We start from the raw sequence: 26755 nt of genomic DNA on the forward strand, positions 1-26755 counted from the left end.
CCTTAATTATAAACATTGCTCCAACCCAGTGCACAGTCTACCTTACCTGCATAGGCAAGACAGTATCTTGGTTAATTACTGGACTGTATTACCTGGGTTACTATGCTTGTAATTAAGGGACTTTACATGTGACATGCTATATAGATTCTGCAGTTCTTGATCTCCATGGAAGACGAAAATTTCTTGGGCATGATGAGGTTTTTGTCTTCATATGAGGTCACTTTAAAAGCTATGTATTTGTGGTGTATAGCATAATTCTTCAGTCATACATCAATAAAAATATACGTATACAAAAAAATAAAAAAAGGCTATGTATTGAAGGGGGAGGGTATAGCTCAGTGGTAGAGCACATACTTAGCATGCATGAGGTCCTGGGTTCAATCCCTAGTACCTGCATTAAAATACATACATACATACATACATACCCCCCCAAAAAATTTTAAGTAGGAAAAAAGTATGTATAGAAAAAAAAAGCTATGTATTGAAATTAGTTATAGACAGGAATATATTTATTGAATAAAAATGAGTACTCTACAATATGGAGTCCCAAAAATATAAGTGAGAAAAATTAGAATGCATATCAAATAAACAAGCCTTGTGACTATCAAAATGTCAGTGTCCAATTTATGTCCTTGCACCTGGACATCACCTGGTGAATGACGGCATCTTGGGCCAAGTTAATAGAAGCTGCCTGGTTTGCTTTCTGGGTTGGGGAACGCCCCCACCAGCTTAACCTCCTCTTAGGATCTCACCTAACTGGAAAGGGACCTCTCTGAGGATGTCTTTGTGGCTTCTGCACCCAGCACGGGGACTGGTATGAAATGGCACTCAAGACAAGTTGTGAAGGCGGAGGGCAGACTCAAGAGAAGGGGATGAGCATGCTTGAAAGAGCTCACAGAGACCTTTAAGGAGAAATTCAAGGCCATGTTTTTCTTAAGGAGGAAGAGAGGGAGAACCTTTGTGTGGGCTTAGAGTGGCCCTGACATGGGTAGGAACGGCATAAATACTAGCAAAGAAATACATAAATCTGTTTTCCCCAGTTGTAGGGGGCACCATTGCCACTGATGCTGACAACAAAATTCGCTGTAAATTTTAGCTCTGGGCACCTCTGGCAAATGAAAGGAAGGCAAGTTGGCCCATCAACTCTGCTGAAGCCTGGCTGGGGCTCTCCTGACCTCCCTACCATCACCATGGTACCACCACCACCAGCACTAACGCCCATCACCAATTCCCCCATCACCCCTATTATCACCCCCACCACCCCATCACTACGCCACCCATCACCACCCCCACTCCCATCACCTCCATCATCCCCATTATCACTCCTACCACCCCCATCACTACTCTACCCATCACCACCCCCACCACCCCCATCACTACTCCACCCCGTTGCCACCCCTACTCCCATTACCCCCACCACCCCCCTTAACCACCACCATCACCTCTGTCTTAATTGGAACTATCTTGTTCCTTCTCTATTTTGCTTGAAACTGACTAGTGAATCCTTTCCCCAATTCTCTCTCAGACAGAAAAAAAAAAATACATTATTCTGAAGGAAGTGTGCTGACTCTGTGAAAGGCATAGGGTGGGACTTTCAGGTGTGTCCAGTCAGCTTCTGTCCTTTTGCAGGAGACTGTTGGTTCCTGGCAGCACTGGGCTCCTTGACACAGAACCCACAGCATCTGCAGAGGATCCTAGCGGACCAAAGCTTTTCACACCAATATGCGGGGATTTTCCGTTTCCGGGTGAGTGTGCTGCTGGGATGCTCCCTAAATGGGATTGTCTGGAGCACAGGGAGGTGACCGTCTTGAATGTTCTCTTGGTGCAGCGGCCCGAGGTGTGGAAGAGACACTCATGTGTTAGTTACTCTGGTTAGCTCTCAGAAAGGATTTGAGCTTATGATATGACAGCATATAGAGAAGATGAGAGTTAAAATGTTTTCATGTAAATAAAAAAGAAATGGTAGAAACAATCAGCAAAAGAAAAAGAGTCATTGATCAGGAGCCCTGGACGTCATTGAGATTTTGTCTGTCTATTCCTGGGCCATGTCTTGTTATTTTGATTACAGTAGCCTTAGAGTGAATTGTAACATCTGGTAAGATAAGTTATCCTTCATTATTCATAATTCTTTCCTCAAAAATATTTTATCTTGGTAATTCTTGCACATTTGTTCTTCTGTGAGAATTTATAAATCATTGTTTCTAATTAAAAGGAAAGCCACTGAGATGCAGAGTGGAGCAGCATTAAATTTATTTATTAATTTGGAAAAATTACATTTTTATTATTATAATTATTCCTTTTCAAAAACATCCTCTATCTTTCCATTTATTCAGAACTAGTTTTATGCTCTTCAATAAAATGTTATAGTTATGTTTTGATATTGGTGCTATCCTCTTCTTGATAAATGTATTCTCAAATATTTTACAATTTTGTAGCTAATGTGAATGATTTTTCTAACTAGATGTTGCTGAAAAAAGGAAAGCTATTCCTTATTTTATATTAAAGTGTCTCTAGCCACCTTACCAAATTCCTTTATTAGTTCTAATATTTTTTTCTTTAGTAGAGTCTGGATTTTTTTGGTCATCTGATATTATCTGCAAATAAAGATAGTTTTGTCTATTCTTTTGATATTTATAGAACTTATTTTGCTCTTTTGCCTTGTTGCGTTAATTAGAATGTTGCAATTTTGAATAGGAGTGACAAGAGCAAAATGCTGCCTTCTCTTGATTTTAGTGACATACTTTCCTGGTCTGCCATCCTTTTAATCAATTTGCTAAAGTTGGATTCAATTTGCTAAACATTTTATTAGAATTTTTGCCTCTATATCATTTGCAGAATTAAGTTTCCAGTTGTTTGTTGTTTTTATTATTGAGTTATGCTAGCTTTTTAATATGAACCCATTGATATTTACGTACTTTCACCTGAAATAATTTGTACAATGGTTGTTAATCATTGATTATCTTGTCTTTGAAAGTAAAATAGGCAATAGTTAAATTTTCTGGACCTACTTCCTTTTTAAGTGTGATTTCTTTAACTCTTCCAGCATGTTCAGTAGCTATTGATCTGCTTGGTTCTCATTTTTTCTGGAGTTAGTTCTTGAAATTTATACTTTGCCAGGAGAACCAACTATTTCTTCTGTAGTTCCAAATTTATTGCCCCAAAGTTGCTTATGTCATTCTCTGAAATTTTATTCAATTCCTTCTAATCCGCAGTTAAATCTACTTTATCGATCAATCCCTACATTGTGTTTTTATTTTTCCTCTTTTCCTAATCCAGCTTTTCTGAATCCAGCAAATATGTTGTATTGGATTTTGAATGACTCAACGTTTCAATTTTCATTGTTCTATTATTTTTCTTTTGGGATTTTGTTTTCTATGTAATTAATTTTGATTTATTTTTATTAATACCTATTTACTTTCTCTTGGCTGATTTTTTTTTTCTGAAACTATACACTTAATATTCTGGGTTTTTTTGTTCGTAATAAAAGCTTTTAAGGCTATAAATTCTGCTCTCAGATCTTATCTATAGGTTTTAATATCAAATGTCTTTTATTAATTTTTAAGATAATATGTTTTTAGTTTTGATTAAGTTTTTATTGAAGTATAGTCTGTTCACAATGTTGTGTCAATTTCTGATATACTAGATTACATTTTATAGGGGATCATCCCTTGGTTGTAAAGTTTTAGACTTATTAGATTATGACCAGAAAATATAATTCATAAAAATCTCTACGTCTAGAACGTTATTAAACTTTTATTTATGGACAAGTCCAGAACAGTTTTTTTATAAATGTACCATGGATATACGACAAGAATATGTATTACCCAGTGGTTCTGAGTTTGATATATGGAATCAAGCTTTCTGATTTGCAGATTGTATTATCTGCAATTATCTCTTTTACCTTGGCTTATTTTTTTGTCTGTTTAATTTGTCATATTCCAAAAGAGGTGAATTAAAGTCCTTCCCCAACATTATAGTTTAGAGGGTTCCTCTTAGGTTTTCAGGTGTTGTGGCTTCATACTTTTCCTGCTATATTCTTTGGTGCTCAAAGATTTATGTTCTTGCTTTCTGGCTGTTGGCATAAAGCTTACACAATACCCCTCTTTGTTACATTTAATACTCCCAGCCTTGAATTCCTGTTTATGATATTCACATTACTACTACAGCTTCCTGTTACTTACATTTCCTATTATATCTTTGCTCATCCCTTCACTATCAATTTCATTTTCATTATATTGCAAGTATGTTTCTCATGAAGCACATTCAAATCTCATTGCTCACTATTGTTTCTTTCACCCGTCATTTTCCCTTACTAAGATTTTTGTTCTAATTTCATCCTCATTAGGTAGGAGTAGCTCCTTGAATAGTTTTCTCAGATTACATGAGTGTTTTTTCATTTGCTGTTACATAAGAACAATATTTTAGTTGGGTTTAGGATTCTTGGATCATAATCCCTTTCCTTAAGAATCTGTAAACATTTTTTTCCATTGTCTTGTACCTTCCAGTGTTGCAGAAGAACAATCCAATGCTAACCTATCCTCTTGACCTTGTATGCAGCATATTCTTTTAAATTACAAGTTTATAAGAGGCCCTCTCTCTCCTTGGCTCAGAAACTTCTCTAGAATATGTCCAGATACATGCCTTTTTATAATTAATCTTGCCTGGAATTCAGTGAGCCCTTTCATTCTGAAGACCTGCCTCCTTTTTCTGTTCAGCTGTTTCCCTTTATTTTTCTCAGGGTGTCCTCTTTTATCCTGTTCTCTCTTCTGAAGTCTGATTATTTGCGAGCTAGGTCTTCTAACGAGCTCCCAGATGATGCTGATGTTGCTGGTCCAAGGATCACACTGAGGAGTTAGCTAGAGGATGCAGGGTTTAGCTGTGTCTGGGCTCACCTGAGGGCAGCAAGTGTCGGTGGAGTGACAGGTGTTAAGGACAAACTGAGGTCTAGGCAGGACACACTTTGCCCTTCTGTGTGGTGAAGAAAGTCCCACATTTCCCCAGAAACAGCTACAGTGCTGACCTCTGTACATCTCTTCTCATCCTTCTGAGCTTGGGCACTGCTCTCTGGAAAGGACCCAGTGCCAGGGCAACTTGGATGCTTTGCCCCAAACACTTCTGATTTCCTTCAGGTGCTTGGGTATTGGCCTAATAGCTCCAACCTGCTTCTTAAAGGGTGTAATAGATGTGATCCACATGTCAGCCCTCCTCACCCAGAGAAGTGAACCCAGAACCACAGTTCAGTGGTTCACCACCAGTCAGGCCATTTGCATTCTCTCTGGGAACAATGATCTTATCTGAGGTTCCCTTTGTGTAGGGAGAGCAAGTCTGGTGAGCATTACTGGTGTGGGAACATGCGAGAGCCAGTGGAACCAACCAGAGGAGCTCATTCAAACCAGGGCTCACTTCTTCTCGATGGCCTACTGTGTGCCAGGCACCATCCTAGGTGCTGAACAAAAAGACTATTGAAAAACAGTTCCTACTTTCAAAACTGTGGTCTCACTTTCACACTCTGATCTGATCCCAGTCACAGGATGAGGTAGTTCTTACTCTTACCACCATTTAACAGATGAGAAAACTGAGTCACAGAGAATTAAATGTCTTCCTGAATATCTCTTGCTGGGGTCACTAAAGGCAAAACCAGGACATGAGCACATGAGCACAGCTCCACTGACCGGACAGTGTATACGTCTTGCTATCCACTTGAACCCGAAATCCAAATTAGTCTGTCCTGCCAGTACCCCTTTCTAGGAGCTCAGATAAGCTTCCTTGGTGCTTCCGACATGTTTCACTGTAATAGCATCCCTGTTGGCTCCTGTACCTCTTATTGCAGCTGGGACTCAGATCCACAGCTGTGCTGGAACCAGCTCCAGGGCACTGGTTCATCAAAGACTATGAGAACATCTTCTTTGTTTTGTCGCCACTGACATCTCTGTCTTGGTCTCCATCTCTGTTTTCAAAGTGTGTCCCCGCCTGGATGCAGTAGCCCCACATCTGGGACATCCAGCTGTGGGCAAGGCCAGGTGGATAGCTCCCTGTCACCGCCGAGCAGATGATCGATCGCATTCACCCAGCTTTATTCTGAGCCCACCTGTCAGAGACTTGCCTGTGACTTACTGAAGCTGGAAGCCCTATTGCTTATCCAGTGCAGGGGAGACCAATGAACAAACTCCAAAAAGCTGGCTTTGTTATGAATTTTCCTCATTTGGCGATGTCCCCAGGTGAACCATTAAGAGTTGAATGCTGAGGCTGAAAACAGTCTGTTTCGGAGGGGAACATCTGGTTCGTTTGCTCTGTTAGCAGTTGCAGCGCCAGCCCGCTTCATTCCTGCTGCTCTGAAGGCCGGGCCAGCTTGTCATGAGGAGAGCAGGGCCAGAGCTAGGCTGTAACTGCTCAGTCCTGAGCAACCTCACTGTTCATTCGGCCTCCAGACGTCCGCCTACACCATCCCCGCCGTCTGGGATGCCTTCCCTGTCTCCTTGTCTCCAGCTGGAATCCTGCCTCCTCCCTCAGACCTTCAGCTCCTGGCAGACTCTCCTTCCCCATCACAGCTCTCTGCATCTCCCATTCTCCTTTGGTGTTCAGCATCCGCTCCCCCTACCTCCACTGTGTACACAAGGTGGACCTGTGGGGTCCACGTGTTGGAAGCTCACAAAGGACTTGCCAAAGTGAGGCAGGAGTTCGTAGCAAAGTCCAGCTGGAACCCAAGTCTCCTTCCTCCCTGCCTGTATTTTCCTTAATTAACTTGATCTGTGACTCATCTGTCCTTGGAGATGACAGGCTGGTCCCCTGTTCACCGACCTGGGCTGGGATTTTGTTCTGGAAAGACTTCGTTGTGGCATTGTGGAGGTCATGTGGTGATGGGGGTTTTCTTTTGGCCTGGGCTGGGTGGCCAGGGGCTCCCTCCTGCTGCAGTTCTACTAAGGCATGTATTCCCCTCTCTCTCCCCTCCAGTTCTGGCAGTGTGGCCAGTGGGTGGAAGTGGTGATTGACGATCGCCTGCCTGTCCTGAACGAGGAGTACCTCTTTGTGGAGCCTTGCAACAAACAAGAGTTCTGGCCCTGCCTGCTGGAGAAAGCCTACGCCAAGTAAGGATGGGCCCACCCTCCGCCCAGGGCCTGGATGCTGGCCCTGCCTGCCTGGCCACTTACCCAGACAGATGCTCCCCACCAGCCAGCCCTAGGACTTTTAGCAGCTCTGCTGAATGCAGGCAGTGCCCCTGGGAGCATCGGAGCCTTTGCCACCTCCCTAGGCATCCTCTAAACAATCACTGTGTGCAAGGCTGTGTTGGAGCTATTGGGAGGGACCCAGAGACACATAGCGAGGGGTAGGCAGGGCAGGGCTGGACAGAGAGAGGCATTGCCTGATACTTTTGCACGGGCTGGTGTACGGGCCCAAATAAAATATAACGTCATGGTCAAAGTCCACTGAGAGGGCAGAGGAGAGAGAGAACATTTCTGACTTTCTGACTCACTACGTCAACTGAGGCTGCACCGGGAGGTGTATTGAGTGAGACCTTGAAGGATGGGTAGGATTTCAACAGGGGGAGAGGAGATAGGTACGTGGGGGAGGCATCCCCAACAATGGGACTGATTTGAGCAGTGACCCAGGGTCCTCCTGTGGCTGCGGTGAGACTGCATTTGTGTATCGGGGCAAGGCGGGAGCTGCTTCTTATTATACGCTCCCAATACCATGAGTCAGGGGCGACCTTCTGGGGTTAACAAGCTCAAGGTCTTGTACACTCCCCAAGTCACTTGTTTCACAAAGACAATTTGGGTTGCTTTTATTCAGCAGATTTAATTGTGCATTTTACCATAGCCCAGGCATTGTGCTAGGCACTGGAACAGACTCTCAGGCTGGCTCACATGGATGTGTGCATGAGTACGTGTGTGTGTATCAGCTTGTGTGTGTATGAAGTCACTGTCATTGAGACCCACACAGGCTGGGGGCACGTCAGAGCTAGAAGTCAACACTGGGAGACCAAAGGACAGAGGTCCACACATCTCAGGAGAAAATGAGTAGCAGAGGGTGTCCCGGAACCAGGTTACCCAAAGATCTTCCTAACCGACCCCTTGTATGATAGTTGGGGAAGCCAAGACTCTGAGGAGGGATGCAATGATAGGTGTAAGTGGGCAACCTGAGCCTACTGCGGTCTTTGGCCATTTGACCGAGGGACATCATTGGGCAAGACTGAAGACCCGCCCCGTCCAGTCCTGGGCTCCGAGGAGTGGTGACAACCCCACAGACCACCCAGTCCCTGTCCTGTGGAGGGCACATCTCAAGAGCTCTTCTTGTGCATCCTTTCTTTTGATACAACTTGTACAAAACTAAAGCAGTTGCTCATTCCCCGTGTCGGGAAGAGCTGGTCAGTAGCATTTGAGAACGAAGCCCAGATAACGGGCGGGGGGGTTGAAGCATTCCGTGTGTTTGGGGAGGTTAATTCACTTCTGAGCTACTTACACAAACACTGCCATTATCTTTCCAGGGTGGACTCCATGCTCACCACTCCGGGGCCTCGTTTTTCCCTTATTGAAAGGGGGTTAGAGCGGCAGTTCACTTGGAGAATTAGAAAGCTCGCAGATGAAATGACGACTTTGACCCCATTTTGTTAACAGCTGACCTAAAGCAATCATTCAGCTTGAAAGGAAATGGAAAACTGGACCCAGAATCCACAATCCCCTGCCTGAAGAAATCTAGCGCAGGAGAAAATGTTTCAAACACTGAAGCTACTTAAAAGCTTTTCCTTCCATCCAATGAAGGAGCTTACAGAACCCAGGAGGAAATCAAAAAGAATTATAGTACATCAGAGCTAGACTGGGCTTCTGTCAGCATCAAACCTTACCTTCTTTGAAAGATGAGGAAACGGAGGCTCAGTGGGGTGAAATGACTTGCCCAAGGTCAAGGCAAGTGTTTGAGGCCACGCTGGGATCAGATCGGTCCTCCCCAGTCACGTGCTTTTCCATCATTCCTTGATACTGTCAGTCCTATAGGAAGAGGATTTGTCTTTTTGCTTCTCTGGAACGCAGTGTTTGGCACACAGGACCGCAGCGCAAGCGTGGAGAACCCACCATCCTGGTGGGCATGGGCCCCTTTCCCTCCCCAGGTGTAGGCAATACCAAGTCAACACCTGGACTCCAAACTTTCAGCCATCCTTGCGGCTGTGGAATCTGCAGATGAACTGGTCAAGTGAGTCAGATGTGGGGGGAAAAGAGATCTATGTTTGCAGGTTTTTCCCCCTCAAAGGTCATCGGATAGGATAGTGGGGGACAAGATCTGGTAGGCTGCATAACATCCTCCCTGGATCTCTGCAGCTCAGAACTGCAGCCTTTCAGCAACCTTTCTGGCTGCTATATGACATCTGAATTCTTCCCTCTCCTATCATTGCCAGGCAGGTACACATTTCCCCCAAATGAGGCTGCAGTGGAGTTAAGAGAACAAGGAGCTCTCAGAATTCCTGGGATCAGGTGACAAGGCATAGTGACAGATGTGGAGAGCTCAGTGCTCTCTATCTTCCCTTCCTTTTCCATGTCCTGTCCACAAAGGGGGTAAGAAGAGTTGCTGTGTCCCCGAAACACCAGCAGGATCCATGAGCTCATGTTTGTAAAAGCGGGGTGAGAGCTCCTTGTCCAAACACTCAGCTGCTGCTGGGACAGGCTTTGTGGGCATCCTGGAGACAGGGAGAGAAGGCTGTGGGGAGCTGAGAGAGGGGGCTGCTGGCCCTTGCGTTGGGTGTCTCAGTGGTGACTGCGGAAGGGCATGGGTGCACGGCATCAGACCCTGAGGCAGTGGACCTGCAGTGATGCAACAGAGCCAGCAGATGCTTTTCTGGAAGTGGCTCCGGTGCAGCTCAGCCAGGGAGGGCCCTGAGCATCACCAGAAAAGGGGCATGGCATTATGGGAGGTCATGCTGGTGGGCTCTGGAACAGGTTCCAGAACCCTAGTCTGGGTTGACTTCTGGCACCCTCGGCAAAGCCCTCTTAACCTGGGACCCAGAGCCAGAAAGTGTGGGAAATCAAGTGAGTCAGACACTGAGACCCAGCGAGGCATGACCCTAGCCAAAGGGAAGCTTTGCCATTGACTGAGCAAACACTCTGGAGATAAGAGTCTAAGACCGACCGAGCATAACCCCAGTCAGAGAGAGGGAGAGACAGAAAGAGATTTAGAACCAGTTTAGTAACAAGTTGAAATCCATCTGTCACCTGGTTTATGTAGAATGACCCTCAGGTTCTGTGTATCCTTAGCTTTCGTTAATTCAAGAATCTCTCAGCCATGCATGGCGTTTGTGTCTGGGATGGTGTTTGATCGAGAGTGGTGGCTTGATGCGTATTTGCTGGAGTGAGTTTCCATGAACTCTGGGTGATCCCCAGGAGTGATGGCAGAGGTGGCAATGTGGCGAGAGAGGGGTGTCTGAGGGACCCCAGAGTTGATCCATCAACCTCACTGTTTCCGGGTGATCAACTGAGGACTGGGAGGGGTCTTGTCTGAGGCCAAGGGCCCTCCTGGAGGTGGTGGCAGGGATGGACCTACACATGATCCCCGCATGGTTTTGCATTTCTAGAAAGCAAGCCACAGTTGGAGCTTCCCTATGGCCAGCAGCTTGTGAGCGTCTCAGCCTCTGCTTGCCCCTCAGGGACAGGAATGTCCAGGCCCCTGGCCTGGGGCAGTGGTGAGGGACGCGCCCACTGAGTGGTTTTAACACCAGGAGGCAGGATCTCTTGCCCAGCTTGGCCTTAACTCTTTGTTGTTGTGGGTTTGCCCTGCCTGTATTTTAGGATTCCATGGCAACCTTTCCAGTTCACCCCACCGACAGGAACAGGAGTACTCAAAACAAATCTGACCTCCTCTGGCCCCTGCTTCAGTGGTTCTTCTTCTGATCGATAAATCCACCCTCTCTCCAGGGAACAGCAGTCAGCCCGTCACTGGCCCCCTCCCACTGTGCTCTTCCGGCTCCAGGAACCTCCCCAATTTGATTCTTCCTCCCCAGAATGCCCGTCCCACTGTGCTAGCCCGAATAAAACTCAGCTCAGAGCTGTGTCCCCTCTCAGAAGCCTTCCTGGGGGCCTTAAGGCACTCCCTCCCTTCCAAGGTGATGCACGTGCTCTCACAGCAGACAGACAGCCAAGGAAGGCAGAGCGGCCTGATGAGTGGTTCTGAAGGGGGAACATCTCAGTGGGGAGTGCTGTTGTGAAAGGGGCGATGACTTTGGCTGTGGAAGCAGGGGAACAGGGACTTGCTGGATCTGTTGATGCCACAGCAAGCCCCCCACCAACCATGAGCAGATACCCTCCATGTGCTGTACGTGCACCCCCTGGCAGCACCCTGCAGCCGCCCATTGAGGCTGCTACATGCCCATTCCCCGGATGAGCAAAGGGGGCCCTTGAAAAATTCAACATCCTGCCTGTGACTGAGAGCTCGTGAGAGGGGAGCCCAGAGTGGGCCTGAGCAATTTGGCTTTTGAATCTGGAGACTAATTGCCTCGCTCTTAGGGGACAGGGGCTGCTCAGGTCGGGGAATTGGGAGGAAGGCAGACACGGGGCAGTAAGGACAGGCATTTCTCAGGGTGTAGGTCCAGAAGCAGCAAGCCCATGGGAGAGGGGGATGAGGTGCTTTGGAGAACAGGTAGGAGAGCTTTAAGTGGTTTGCCTTGGGGCTGTGTTATGTAAGACTTGTCCCCACCTGTGTTACCTTCAGTGACGTCAACTGCCTGAGGATTCTGGGGTGAGTGGGTTAGTTCTAGGAATGAATGGGGCTTCTGGATCACGCTTTGCACAGGGTGAGAGCGGAGGCTGCCTGTGACCATGGTGGGTGTCAGGGTTGTTGATTGCGGGCTCTTAGAGGGCAGGAACGGGGTCTCACCCATCTTTGAAGGCTCAGTGCCCAGCAAGGGACCCTGCACATGTAAGTACTTACCGTTGTTGCCAAACTAAATGGGAAACAGTGGATCCTCAGGATAATGAGAACCAAAATTTATTAAAGGCTTCCTGAATGCCAGGCATGATGCTCAGCCCTGCCCTATGAGGTTAAGTTAACTTGTCCAGGGCCAAACAGCTAAATATCTGGTGAGACTGGGATTAGACCCCAGGCCTGTGGCTCCAGCATCTGCACTCCTAACCTCTACACCAGACTGCCACCTGCAGGGCAGCCCAGGCCCGGGAGACCAGGGGAAGGAAGTGGTAAGGGTGGCACATCACTTTATCTTATCCAGGGGAATGGAAGGTGGGTGGGTGGCTCTAGCCTGGGGTGAATGGGGAAGTCCTTCACCCAGGAAATATGCAGAGGTCTGGTGTGCAACCTTCCTTCCTGGAGGCACTGAAGGCACCACAAGGGTTGATCTCTCTTTTGCCCAGGTTTCACGGGTCCTATGTCAACCTGCACTACGGCTACCTCCCTGACGCCCTGATGGACCTCTCGGGAGGGGTGGTCACCAACATCAGCCCGCACGTCTCCTCGCCTGACCTGGTGATGATGGTGAAGAAGGCAGCCGAGGCTGGCTCCCTGATGACCTGCGGCACCCTGGCCGGGGTGAGTAGAACAGGAATCTCGTTGCACTGGTCCAAGCCTTTCCTCAGGAGTGTTCAGCCACTGGCCCATTCAGCTAGGAAGGGGAGTGGCCAAGTGGCTGTCATGGTGGAGCACTGATGCTGTGCTTTACCATCATCATCTCATTTAATCCCCCCAACAGCCCTCCATCTGAAACAGGGCCTGCAGAATTCACTAGCAGAGGAGGAAATGGATTCAGAATGGTTAAGCAAAATGCTCACCATCACACAGCCAGCAAGTGGCTGAGCAGGGTTCACATGTTGTCTGACTCTGAAGCCTTTGCCTAGTGTTTCCCTGTGACCAGGAACAGTGTGATCCGGAGTGGCCGTGAGGGGAGGGGTTTGATTCTCACTGGCTCCAAGGGCAGAGCTTGGATGATCCTCCAGATTATTTGAGTTCGTTCTAAGACAGCCAACGCCCCCCATGAGGACACTTCTTCACTCTTTAAATGTGGGCTGTGAGTCACACATCCCTAGTCTGAAAGGCCATCTGAAACCTCAGATGCACTTTAAACTCACAGCATGGAGGTGGTGGGTCTTCCTGACTCCTCCGAAATGCCCAGCAGATGTGTTTTGTGTTGTGTCTCGGTGATGAGTGATTGGAGGAGCAAGCAGCCCAGGTCCTCAGGACTCAGTGGGGTTCTGTCCACCATGAGGTGTTCTCTGGAAGATGAAATGCCTGGAGCCTCAGCCACCCAACAGCCTCCAAACTTTGCCTCTCCAGGAAAGAGCTCCAGGAATATAAGCCATTCCAGTGCTGGAATCAGTGGGATGCTTCTCATCTGGCCACAGCTCAGCTGCTGACTGAATTGTGCTTTTCTCTGTCTTTGAGGAACGTGTGAATGTTTAATGCTTAGTCTGCTTTTCTCCTTTGAAGCCGATGAGTGAGTCCACGAGGATGGCGAATGGGCTGGTGAGTCGGCATGCCTACACGGTGACCGGGGCTGAGCAGGTAAGGCTCCCTGTGAACACTGTGCCCCAGTGTGCTTACTCCCCTAAACAGGAGTCAGAATCCTGTGCCTCAGTGAGCCCCACAAAGCTGACACGAGTCCTGATCACCCTTGGCCTCCACCATGTCCTTGCCCATCCTGGACAACCTCATTTCCTCTTCATCCAGAAGTTCTAGTACCCAGCATCCTCATCCTTCAGGGACCCCCAGAGATCTCGCTATCCTTAAATGACCTCAGACAGGCTGAGTGTCTAGCCAGACAGAGGGATTAATCCAAAGTGAAAGCAGAATTAACTACCCAATCGACTCTGGGGGAAGTTTTACCCTGAAAGTGTTTTATCTGTGACGTACCAATCCAACTGCTCCCACAAAGACACTCCAAAATGCAGGGGCTCAAGCAGGATAAAGGTCATTTCTCTCTGGGTAGCAGGTGACTCCAGAGCTGGGAGGTAGCTTCTACCTGTGAGCCCAGGGCAGCTGCTCCAGGTCCCCTCATCCCCCAGCCAGGGGAAGAAAAAGAGGCCAGGGACTGACACACCCAGAAGGAAGGCACATCTCAGTCAAGGCACACCCCATGTTCTCTCAGATCCCATTAGTCGGGACCGAATCACGTGCCACCCAGTGGCCCAAGGATATCTGGGAAACAGACCATCTAGTCAGGCCACCATGTGCCCAGCTAAAGCAGTACTCCCACGGAAGAGGGGAAGATGGCTCTTCGGGGACAGTCTTTCCCTTTAATGCCACGACCAACTTTGGGTGGACAAAAATGCATGTTATCACTGTGTGCAGTATCGTTTGGTCCATAAAACATGACCAAAGTCCAGCCTCCTCCACTCGTAAATGAGAAGCTGAGGCTTGGGAGGGGACAGTCAGGGGGACACAGCTACTTGAAACGGCTGGGCCTAGACACCACGTCTCCTCACTTCCCATCTCCGCGTCCCCTGCAGGCGTGTGGGGACACACTCCCTGACCTTGTGATGATCTCCCACAGCTGCTCCCCCATCTCTGTACTTCTCACAACTCACAAGGTCCAATAAGGTCTCCTAGGCCCTAAGAGACAGTGTTGCAAACTCCAGGGTCCATTTTTCGTGGGTATTTATGAGCCAAGGAATACAGAGTATCAGGTTCTATTTCTGGCCTGTGCCTCGTATTTGCCCTCCTTCTCTGGGTGTCAGTCTGTCTCTCCTGTCCACTGACCTGAGGCCGGTTGGTCCGTTGTTTTGTGTTTGGGTGACTGTTCCAATCTGCAAAACAGAGACAACACATGTGTCTCCAACCTGTCTGCCTGAGGAAATCAGCACCAAAATGCTGCCGCTGCCTAGACCTGGAGGAGAGTAGGCACCTAATAAATGCTCATTGGATCAATGGGTGAGTGCCCTTGCATGAGTGAATGAATGCCTTTGTCCTCGGCTTGTGAAGATGACATCACTGACCCTCCATCATAGAATGTATGTAAAGGTCTCAAAAGACATCTCCCACAAGCACCGAAGGGGCCCTGTTAACCCAGGCCAGACGCCATCCCGGTCAGAGCGGCTCCGGTTGCTCTTCCTCTGGAATCTCCCACGTCTTTCTCCTAATTCTCAGCAGACAGACAATACCATCGTCACAGCTGGCCACAGCTGGGCATTCAGCTCTGTGTAGCTCCCCGTCCTGGATGTGGACAAGTCTAGGCGAGGGAGAGTAAATCAGTTTTCTTGTGTGCCGACCTCAATCAATTGGCAGTACTGCCTGGATTACTGTGTTGACAAGACTTTGGCTCTGCTTCCAGATTTGGAAGAAGAGAGCTGTGACGTCTGTGCTGGGCATGGAAGGAGGGGGCCATGGTCCCTGCTGATGTGCCTGCCGCTCCTGGACAAGGCCCCCTTTAATACATGGAGACGGCCTTTGTTTCTCCTCCGAACACGGGGCAGAAGGGACTTGTGTATCCAGAGGTCCAGATGGCCATGGAATATGAGTCCTGCAGCAGCTGGGCACAGGGATGGCAGCAATGGCCGCTTACAGAGCAGCCAAGGAAACGCCTCGGGCCAAGGTCATGGGCATGAACTCGCGAGTCAAAGTGTGGGCTCAGGGGGTTTGGGCTCCCGATGACTTTGCTCACAGCTCAAATGTTTGATTCCCCAGAGCACACACTCTGAGTTGTTCTTATAATACACAGAGCAGTCTGAATAGGACACCCCCCCATGATGGTAGGTGACAAAGACCTGTCCTGTATGGTCCATCCCTGCCGTTCCTGCCATCCTGTGGCCACTGGCACTTCCTAGCAAGTGCTTTAAGGAGCGCCAGCCCGGTTAGATGCTCTGTGAAAGCAATTTTCCAAATGCAGCTCACTGTACCCCTACTTGGAGATTCACAATGGATATTAGCCTTTTAAAGGCTCTGAGAAGGCCTGTATTAACAATACAGTTTGGTTTTAATCTACCATTAGCCATGAAACCATCTTTTCTAGGAGTAACTGTTAACAGCCTATGGAACTAGCATTTAAGAGAATACTTTTAAGGAAATATTATCTGAGGACAGATAACCTAGATCTCCTCTTGCCCAGTGGTACCCTTTCAGAGAGATCTGACCAGGGTCAGGGTACAGTCAGTAGCCAGGAGAGTGAAGCCAATAAGCCAGCCCAGCCCATTCTCAGATGCAGCTGTGATGTTGGCTTCGAATGTGACCCCTGAGCCACCTGGCCATGACCCACATGATCATCAACAGGACACTATCAAAAAGAAGTGACCCTGTTAGACAAGGGCCCAAGAACTTGACTTGATTAAAAGTTCTTCCTCCAGAAGGAGGAGGTTATAACTCCGACCACGAGAGCTAAGATTAAACCAGCCCATAAATGCAGTGTGCTTTTTAATCTGCTCATACTCCCTCTGGGCAGGACACAGACAGGAAGATAAATGAAATTGGCATGTTTTATTCTGCACCTAGCTGGGGCGGTGACTCCCCTGGGCAAGGGGGTGCGTGTTTCTCGGCATGCCTCATTTAGCTCTGTTCTCAGCCCCTTCCAGTCACTGGCCACCCTTCTCCCCTATGCCAGCCTGCATCCCTGCTCTCCCTGAGGCACTGAGGGTGGCTCATTAAGCACTTTGGGCCACCAGACCACCATTTCTCACATCCCTGTACTATGGGCTTTGTCACGTGCTCGCAGTTAACAATACAACATGTGTAAAGCCTGGAGTGCCTGGGGGTGGGCAGAGGGGCACCCCTATGCCACATGACATTAAAAGTCAACGTACCTTCCACTGTGGTGTCAGCCATATAGAGCTAGACAGAAAAGAACCTCACCCAAGCCGGGTCCTTGGGCCCTTATCTAACTGCATTGCTCCTTCATGGTACTGCCCTATTGGTGAGCATGCACTGGCCCAGGGGTTACCTGCAAGGTCAGGGTCTCGGCTACATCCGAGAAGGGGCTGGGCCCTAGAGCAGCTGTGTCCTTTATCCACTCGCATTCCAAGGATGAGAGCCTGGGCTTTGGAGACTGGCAGTAGCTGAGATCAGGATTCCTCCTTTGCCACTTACTGTGTGGCCTTTGGAAAGTTGCTCAACCTCTCTGATGCTCAGTCTCCTCCTCTGCATGATGGGAATTCTATATACATCTAGCTCAGAGGATAGAAGGACCAGCACACGTCACAGTCAGGCCTGGCTCCAAGCCCTGCCTCCACATACCAGTTTCATTTCCACATGGGAAGAGTCCCCTTGGGGCTTTCGCTGTCTCCTCTGCCTGGAATCACTGAACAAGTGCCCTCCTTCTGACACCCCTCCAGGCCTCCATCTCCTCAGACAACATTAGCATAGATCAATAGCACCGCTACAACTCAGTCATGCTTTAATTCCTCTCACCAGGCTGAGGCCTCCTGGATCCAGGAAAGTAAGTTCAAAGGGCTGTGATTGTTTTGCTGTAACTTTTCAGTGGTCTGCCCTCTGGCCTCAGTGGTCTGAAGAAGCACATGTGTCAGCCTCCGTGAGTCTGGGAGTGATGATGATGCGGTCCCCTGGGGAAGGACGGACAGCGCAGGCCATGGAGGTGCCTGCTCCCCGACAGAGGCAGGGATTGCAGGCTGGGGCTGGCTCAACTCCCAAGTCCTGGTCTTGCTCAGATCAGTCTCCTCTGCTGGCCTCACTCAGGACAGTGCTAGGGAGACCCTGCACATGTCCCGAGGGTCAGCTGGCAACGAAGCGGCTATTTCTGTGGAAGAGAGATGCTGGTTGTGGCAGGGTGTGTCGAAGGCTGCGGACGCATAAAGATCTCCCTTCTGCAGCCCGAGACACCATCCACCGATGTTTATCTGCTGTTAAGTCTCAGCTCATGCAAGTTTTAGGATGCAGTCCTACAGAATGAGGAAGTTGCCCCTGTCCTTTGAGGTGCTGAGCAGAAAGGGGCCATTTTCTCTTCGATCTCATTCCAACTCCACGCCGGCAGAGACATTGATTTTTTTTCAATTTTTTTTCTGGCTGCAGCCAAATGAGGTCAGATGTTAAATTAGTCCTTGGAGGTAAGAAGCAGCCACATTCGTATTCCCTCTTTTCCGCTGACTTTTGCTGGCGAACACTGACAGTCTTCCTTTTCTGTTCTCCTCTGCAGGTTTGGTACAGGAGGAGCTGGGAATATCTCATCCGCCTGTGGAACCCCTGGGGCAAGGTCGAATGGAGAGGGCCCTGGAGCGACGGGTATGGCTTCTGAACACCTCTCTCTCCCTCAGCGGGACCCAGTGTTTGGAGACGCACCCTGGCCCACAGGGGCGGCATACCTCACTCCTGCTGTGCACCTCGCTGCAGGTCTGTCCAGCTCACACCTACGTGTGACTGTTAGTCCGTCTCACACTCCCATGATGCCATGCGCCAAGCATCTATTAGACACCTACTGTGTACTCTCTGTACTAAGTATACCATGCTGGGTGGGAGCTGTGGGATATAGACAGCTAACAAGAGTGTCTGTCCTCCAGAAGGTTATAGTCTTGCATTGAACCCATATACCCAGAAGAAGTGAAAAATAGAGAGGAGTGGGGGTGGGGCATGGCCGGAGCCAAGTTCTACATGGCAGGTGGGTATCGAGCGAAAGAGCCTCAGCCCATGAAGGGGTCCCATAGGATTCTGATCCTGATGATGCCACGGGATCAGGACAGAGAAGGCTTCTTTTTGGGGGAATTGGGAGCTGAGGCAACGATCTTTTTTTTTGTTGTTTTTTTGTTTTTAGTTTTTTTTGACTCAGTCCACCTGGGTCATCCGTCCTGCCCTACCGGTCTAGATGCTCACGTGTAATGGGTGCCTGGACTGGCACCTTGCTATAGAAGGAGTGAGCAGGGCTAAGTGGGTCTCAGATGCCTCAGCTGGTTGTGTCCCCGGCAGCTGCTCTCTGTACCAGCCGACTGGTGGGGACCCCGCTGTGTGGTCAGTAGTCCCCAGGGAGCTGGGCTGGCGTTTCCCAGCTGCCAGGAGGACTAAGCCCTGGTCCCTGTCCCCTTGCTGACTGAGAGCGAGACGGCCGTCCCGAGAGGGATGCCAGGCTGGCGACAGGGTACTGGCTTGTCTCAGAAGCCAGCAGGGCCCAGCCCCCGACATGTCTCTGAAGGCCTGTCTGTGTTAGACCCGTGGAAAGTGTTGAGACATGTTGGCCTGCCCTGGCAGCTTAGCATGAAGGAGAACATGATCTGAAAGGAAATGCCATGCATTCATTCTTAACAGGAGAACAGACCTCAACAAGCAGTGAAAATCAATGCAGGGAGAAGTGTGTTCTGGGGGCGAATGCAGAGTTGGCTGGTGTCCCCACCCTGAGCCTGATGCCCCAGGCTGGACGGTGACAGGGGCCACCCCATCCTCTGTGAGCCCCACAGCTGATGCCCCTGCGCGAGTGGGCGCATGGCAAATGTGAGACGAACTTACAGAGGATGTAGGGTAGGAATGCGAGAGAGAAGGGGAGAAAGAGAGAGAGTGAAAGAGGCAGACAGGGAGGAAACAGGCAACATGAATTCACAGAATAAACCCGGGTGTGTGACCTCAGATGCCCTCTGGAGAACAGGGCAGCTCGTCCCCCCTGCCTCACCCCTGCCTCGGAAGGGGATGAACTTGCAGAACCACGAACCACTGGACAATGTTTTTACTCACTGCTGCCCTTTCTCCTTTCATCCTGCCTCTATTCTTTCTTCCTCCCTGGGGGGAATCCTTGGCCCTTACCAGTCCTCCCTCCCAATCACCACCCCAAGCTGCTGTACATGGGCCAGGGGCGATCTGATTAGCCAGAATCCCTGATTCGGGGTTGGCTGTTGCCCTAGGAACGAGGAAGGGCGAACGTCAGCAGCACGTTGCCCTTGAGGAGAAGAGGCAATAAATTCACACAAGCTGATGTTCTGCCCACATCCCCTGTGCTAAGTAGCAAATGACCAGTGAGGGCAACAAAGGACCCCAGAGATCAGGGAAGAGAGGCTTCCTGTGCGTGGGCCTGCCTGTTCAGGGAAAGCTTCGTGGATGGGGTTGAACTGGAGTTCAACTGAAAAAAAAAAAAAAAAAAGCATGATTCACTTTGGAAGAGATCACTGGGTAGGCGAGAAGTGTCGGCCACTGTGCTGAGCCAGGAACGTTTGTAGCGTGTTCAGGGCCAACAAGCTGGCCTGAGGCAGAGGAACCCAAGAGGGAAGTGTTTGAGAGCTGGAGCCAGAGAGCCTGACGCCAGCTTCGAGTTTGGATTTAGAGCCTCCAGGCACGGGGGTTCTTGAGGGCCTTTGAATGGGCTGGAGAAGTGTGCAGAGCAGGGCCGGGGGATGGGCCTGACAGCACCTGCCGTGGAGGACACGTATCCTGGATGAGTACTGAGGTTCACCCTTCCCACCTGAATCCAGGCTGGAAGAAGGACGGGGCTGCACAATCAAGTCTTCAGGCATTGGTCCATTTCCTACTTTTTAACAAGCAGAGACGGATGGCGAGAGTGGGTGGTGTATTCTCCACCATAATGGAAATTTCAGTCACACACACTTAAAGGCAAACTTGCATGAATCAATAGCATATTGATTTACACTACATTTATTTTCCCTTACACACTGCAGAAAATATAATCACTTAATTATAAAATTGCCATTTTACAATAGCACATCTGACTGGCTCAGCCTGCAGCCAGAAGCCTGAGTGGTCCCTGCCTTGCTCTGCTGGCACAGAGGTGGCCCAGGCAGGCCCTTGATGCAAGTCAGTCCCAGAGAAAGAGCTCATTACACTTTTGTGCCTCTGGGACCTGTGGCCTAGGAGCACGCCCCTGCTTTAAGGGGTGAGCTGGGGCGGGACAGCTGCGGCCTTCTGCCCGTGAGGGTCTCCGCCTTCACCACAGACCCTAGAACTAGCTTCTGGAACACATTATCCCAGTGAAGTTGACAGCTTTAATTATTAATTAAGCAAGCAAAATATTATGGGCATGCCCACTACATGCATTGGGTGAAGGCCCTTTGTCGATGATGTAAATGTGAGCAAGGTCACCGATCTCACGGAACTTGGAGTCCAGTGGGGGAACGGCAAGAAACAAGCAAGCGATCAACAAGCACTAGTGACACTGGGTACTAAGTACTGGGACAGGAATGGTATGGTGAGCCGCAGGGGCTCACAGGAGGGGCACCTTGGCGGGGACGAGCACGATTTCCCAGCAGAAGTGCCTTTTAGGAGGAAAGGTGAGTGTAGGTTACTGGGTTACAGGACTGAAAGGAGGAGGAAAAGCGTTCCAGGCAGAGGGGGCATCATGGTGAAGGCCAGGGTGGAGGGGGCTCCGCACGGGACAGACGTATTCCTGAGCAAATGAAGATACTCTTTACTACTGGGGTGTGGGGCTCAATGCTGTGGGGAACAGGGAGCTGCTCAGGGAAAGCTGGAGAGGTAGGCAGAGACCAAGATGTGTTTCAGAAGTTTGAACTTCATCCTGAGAGTGAAAAGGAAGCACTGATGTTTTTGTTTTGAGCAGGGAAATGCCGTAATCAGATTTCTGTTTTAGAAAGATTGGTTTGATAGGCGGTGTGGAGAATGGATAACAAAGGAGGGCAGGACTGAGTTCAGGTGAGAAGTCCAACAAGGAGTTGAGGGTTCTTGAACTTGGAAAAAAGCAGTAAGGATGGAAATCAGTGGATGGCTTTGACAGGGGGTTAGAAGGTAGAATCAATAAATCATTAATATTTGGTGCTGTCTTCAATGTAGGGGGAGCAAGAGAGTGACCCTTCATTTGCTCGGGCAATAGGAGGAGGCAGAGGATGAGTACAGTTTGGGATAGGTTGACTACAAGGTCACAGTGGGGCTCTGGTGGAGACGAGGAATGGCCCATAGCATGTGTCCATCTATAAAGCTCAGGAAAGAGGATCGGGCTGGGGGCAGCTTGGAAGCCATGGACGTAGAGAATCACTAGGTAGAATGCCACTCTCCACCTGCACCCAGAAACTATTGGAAGCCTGTGCAAAGGACCCCGTGGGGCCACATGCGATTGAGACGATCTGTCCTAGGAGATCTCATCCTGTGGTCTGTCTCTCCACACCCAGGTCTCCGGAGTGGCAGGAAATCTACCACCAACAGAAAAGCCAGCTGTATGAGCATAAGGACGATGGCGAGTTTTGGTACTTACTCTTATTTTAAAATTATATTTCAAATCTTTAACTGTTGCCCAAACTCTCAATCCCTACCCTGTTTCCAAAACTTTTTTGAGAATATTCACTTTGCAGGGGCCTCTGTAGAAGGAGTCTGTTTTCTCCGCCAAGACACTAAAGCTTTGAACATGAAATTGTGTTTGGGTTCTCTCTTTTCATGAAAAGTATTTCAGCTCTGAAATACTAGAGCTTGCAGGGAATGTTAATGATAGAAGGGAATATTGGCACCAAAGCTTTGAAAACTACCGTTTCCTGGAAACCAGGATGCATGATTATCATGCCTGTATCTTCCATGCCATCTTGTTGGGACCCCGGCAAAAAAAATCCCCCAGTCATCCCACAGTCCATTCATCCCACAGTCTCTCCTGGCATGAATTACAAGAGAGCAACTTGGAGTTAATCTCCCAGCCCTGACTCTGGAGTTCTGGGTGAGGTATCGATGTCATCGCCCAGCAGTTATGCAGGACTAGATGTTGAAAAACACATTCTCAGCCCTGTGCTCAGATCTCAAAGGATAAGATGAACATTTCTCTGAGGGGTTGTCTGGCTTGTTCAGTGACATATTTGAATGAAATCTGGCATGTGCAAAAAGGAGACTGGGTTTAAGTCATTAAGAATCAGAGGGATAAATGTAAATTAGAAGAAAAAACATTTCTAGAATCTCAACTTTCACCACAGTACCAGCTGGGATGTTAGGTGTTGAACCCACTGTGTTCTGGTAAGACCTCAACAATGCTTTGGCAAAGGACCCTAGGGAAAAGTGACTTTCTTAGCAGCGTGTAGGACCCGTAGCAGAAAGAGATTGGCAGTCCTCTTGCTGGCCATGAGAGGGACCTGCAGAACCCAGAATCTGACGCTGTCCTTGTCCTTCCAACCACAAATGAACCAGAATGGGGCTCTGGTCTTGGGTAGGACTGTGGTAAATTAATGGATACTATAGTTGACAGGCAAAGGTGTTGTGAAGTGATGGGAACCTCCACCCCAGCAACAAAACCAGTGGTCAGTAAGCGATTGTCTCTGTTTATAACAGGATGTCATGTCGAGATTTCCAAGAAAACTTCTCCTGCCTATTTATATGTAACCAAGTTCCAATCAGCCTGGACCATGGAAACATGCCCCATGAAAGATGGTCCCAAATGACGTTTAAGAACCACGTGATTCCAGGAAACACTGCAGGTAGTTATCCCTTTGGTAACGATTCTGCCAGGATGGAAGCTGCCAGGCCTTGCCCCATCCTGGCTTCACCTCTCGATGGCCCTCAATTCTGAACCATCAGCCTGAAGTTGAAAGAAGAGGAATTTGGCAGCCCAGAGGGACAGCTGTCCTTCTCTGGAGGACATGATTGCTGGTGGGGTGGGCAGGAGAATCTCCAATGTGCCTCCCCTGCCCTTTCATGCTTTCTCACTGTCCTTCTGCTAACTTACCGCCACCCCCCAGGAGTGGAACAGGCTCACCGCTCTTCAGTAATTATTCAGGACATTGCAGGGAGCTATGGAAAGAGCACTGGACAAAAGTCAGGACCTGAGTTAAACCATTGTCTTTGCCATGTATTGGCTTTGTGACTCTGGGGATAAAGCTGGTCCCTCTGTCTCAGTCTCCCCTGTAACCCCTATCTGCCCCTTGAAACCACAAAGCACCATCCAGACATAAAGGGGCATATTCCTGCCCAGTGTGGGTGGTGTATCCTACAGCACTATACTGAGATCCCAGCAGTAGATGCCCCAAAATCTGTCTTTGGGCTCCCCGGGGATGAATCTTTAAAAGAGTTACACATTCTCTCTGGACCTTCCATTCCCCATGTATGAGTGGATGAGTGAAATAGCGCCCTCTGAAGATGAACCTGTGTATGTTACACATCCTTGATAGGAAAAGCTATGCAAATAAGGTGTGTGTGTGTGTGTGTTACTCTGTGTGTGTTTGTTTGCACCTCGACATGTGCATTTCTTCTCCTTGGCACCTGCCTTTCGAGAATGGTTTGCTTGAAGACCTCATACCCCAGGGTGTCCCTGTTTTCAACCTCCAGGCTCTTCACTCTGCTGGGCAGAGAACCTAGACCAGGAGGCCATGGGCAGACAAAGAAACCGCCAAGTCACTCTTGGGCAGCAAATTCGCTGATTCACCTTCCCTGAGCTGCACCTGTCCGACTGTGGGGCCAGAGCCCTTTTCCCTAGATATAATACATGTCAATGAACTAACCAAGTTCTGCATCGGCACCATTTTTAGTACTTCCTTACAGGAGAGAGGGAAGGGAGCCAGCCAGCAAGCACCTGCTAGGTGCTGCTGAGTGCACTTGAGAGCATCATCTTGCTTCATCCTCATAAAAAGCTGATGTCCGTGATGGTCCTCTACGTTTCCCCATCCCCCATTCAGAGCTTCCCAGCTGTGATCCAAACTTTCTGATGTCTACTAATTCATCTCTATCTTGACTTACCTTCATTTATTTTTTATACATTATCTTTCATGCACTTGAATCTAATGGTTTTCCATTAATTCTGTCTTGCTCTGGCTTTGGTGAGGACTCTTGGGCAGTAGAGTTCTATGAATTGCCATCTCTCTGCCTCTTTTCCTCTGTCTCCATTGGTGCTTGGGGATTGACATAATTTCATGGCTCTGTGGTTGTTGTCAACGCATAAGCTCTTGCATACCTGAGGACTCTGGAATTCTACTTATTATAAAATATAAAAATAGCCCTCAACTTTACAGTTTAAGAAACATTTTCATGAAGTAGGAACTATACTTCCCCTCCTTGTTTTTAAGAAGAGGAGACTGAGGCTCACAAAATAAAGATGTTTGTGCCGCAATAGTGGGGACCAGGACCCAGGCTTTAGGTGTCCAAATCCAGACTTTCAGCCACCACCCATTGAACTGGGCATGCGTGGCTCTCTGAAGTGGTGCTGGTCCCAACCTGGAACCCCAGGAGCCAGGCTGGGGTCCACTTACTGCTCTTTTTCATGCAGAATTCCAGAGGGACGTGCAGTACCTCTTCTCTGTGCCAGACAGCATGGAAAGCAGCAATGTCGTCGTGTCCTTCAACATCATGCCACAAAATTTAAAGGCAAAAGACAAGATGTTTCCACTAAACTTCGAGGTGTTCAAGGTAAGGCAGCTTGCTTCAGGGCTTGCCCTTTGGGGATATTCTGTACACCTTGGGTGGAGAGAGCAGCCAACTAGGCTGGGAGATTTCACTCAATCGCAGACTCAGATAAAACCCAAAGGGCTATAGAGTTCATCTGGTCTGAAGGAAAACCTGAGACAGGAGATTAGCCTTGATCGATTTTACAGTGGGACATACCTCCTGCCTTTGTCACTTGGCAGCATGTCCTGGCACGCCGCAGGCTCCAGTGCTCGTTACTCAAAAAGTAGTCTGGTCAGGACCAGCTGTTGCAACAGTGCAGACTCCTGGGACCGCCCCAAGTTTTCTGAGTCCCACTCTCCATGGATAGAGCCTGAAAATCTGCATCATAATGAGCTCCCCGGGTGGGGGAGGGGCTGCTATGCACAGGACTATTTGAGAATCATTGGTTAAACTCTAGGAGGAGTTTAAGGGGAAAAAACAATCCTGGATATACAGCCAGGAGGTATGTTTTTCTCTTATGCTTAGACCAAAGTCTGGTTAAAGCTCTGTGGGTGGCTTACACGGAGGTGAGGTCTTCCTCTCCACCTAGCTTCCCCTCCACTCTGATGGCACTCCCAGCCAGATCTTCAGCTCCTAAGGGGCCATCTCCTCACCCCCTCCACATGCCTACACATACCCCAGCCATGAGTAAATGATCAGGGAATTTGGTTTTTAAAAACCATGTAAAAGAAAGGAGCTGCAAAAGAAAATCTGAGACTTGTGCTCCCTCCTCCTTTCCCAAACAACTTAATGCATCCCAAAGATAAAGTGAAGGGTTCTCAAATCGTACACCCTACAGCGTCTCTGCACGGAGATGCGTAATTAAGATCATGCAACCATCAACTGCTGGGGTCCCTGTTCCTCAAATTAGAGGTGAAGTCTCCGAGGCCCAGCAAGGTGAAGTGACATGGTCGGAGCTGGGACTGGGCACCAGAAGTCCCCCAAGCCTTCAGTCAAACACACCTATCCCCTGTGTGGCTAAGACTCTGATTATTGCATCTCTAGGAATGATCTCAGGAATGTTCACTGAGACTAAGGCAACATTCACAACTGGGGCCTTGGCCCACTCAGGGACAGGCAGGGCTCCTGGTCCTCTGTTCCTGAAACAGTCCCGTGCACTGGCTGTGGTGCACTCTAACAAGAAGGCCTCACTGATAGAGAACTTCAGGGTTCCATACATGTTCAGGTTCATTGTCTCGAACACCCTAGTACCCCAACTTTTATAGATGTGGAAACCAAAGGTCAGAGAGCAAGAATGACCTACCAAGGAGCAGCTAGGTTATGACGGTGGGGTGCTTGATGCTGGAACTTGTGGCCCCAGGACCAGGGTTCTCAGCAGGACTTAGGCACTTGCCTTTCTGGTGATGTTCACAGCTCAAAGACAAATGATGATTCTGGCCTAGAAGGAGGAGAACTCTTTGGGTTCTGCTCTCTCTGAACACATTTCCACTTTCTAGTTGCATAGAATCAATGGAAAAGAAATTGTTGGGGTTTAGCACCATACTTTTGAGATGCCTCAATCCTGCTGAGACTGTCAGAGAACATCTGCTAAGGATGC

The 26755-nt window shown here is 48.9% G+C and overlaps 1 protein-coding gene across 1 annotated transcript in view; it reads left to right on the top strand.

The window, feature by feature from the left end:
- CAPN13 (calpain 13) overlaps nt 1-26755 on the top strand; it is a 79121-nt gene that overhangs the window by 29202 nt on the left and 23164 nt on the right. The window contains exons 4-11 of the mRNA XM_064494207.1: nt 1630-1745; nt 6952-7085; nt 12345-12519; nt 13414-13488; nt 18062-18147; nt 21978-22052; nt 23113-23258; nt 25040-25179. Of these exons, the coding sequence (XP_064350277.1) occupies nt 1630-1745; nt 6952-7085; nt 12345-12519; nt 13414-13488; nt 18062-18147; nt 21978-22052; nt 23113-23258; nt 25040-25179 (947 nt within the window). The remainder of the gene's footprint in view (nt 1-1629; nt 1746-6951; nt 7086-12344; nt 12520-13413; nt 13489-18061; nt 18148-21977; nt 22053-23112; nt 23259-25039; nt 25180-26755) is intronic.

Source organism: Camelus dromedarius, chromosome 15, assembly GCF_036321535.1.
Source record: "Camelus dromedarius isolate mCamDro1 chromosome 15, mCamDro1.pat, whole genome shotgun sequence".
NCBI classification, from domain to species: domain Eukaryota; kingdom Metazoa; phylum Chordata; class Mammalia; order Artiodactyla; family Camelidae; genus Camelus; species Camelus dromedarius.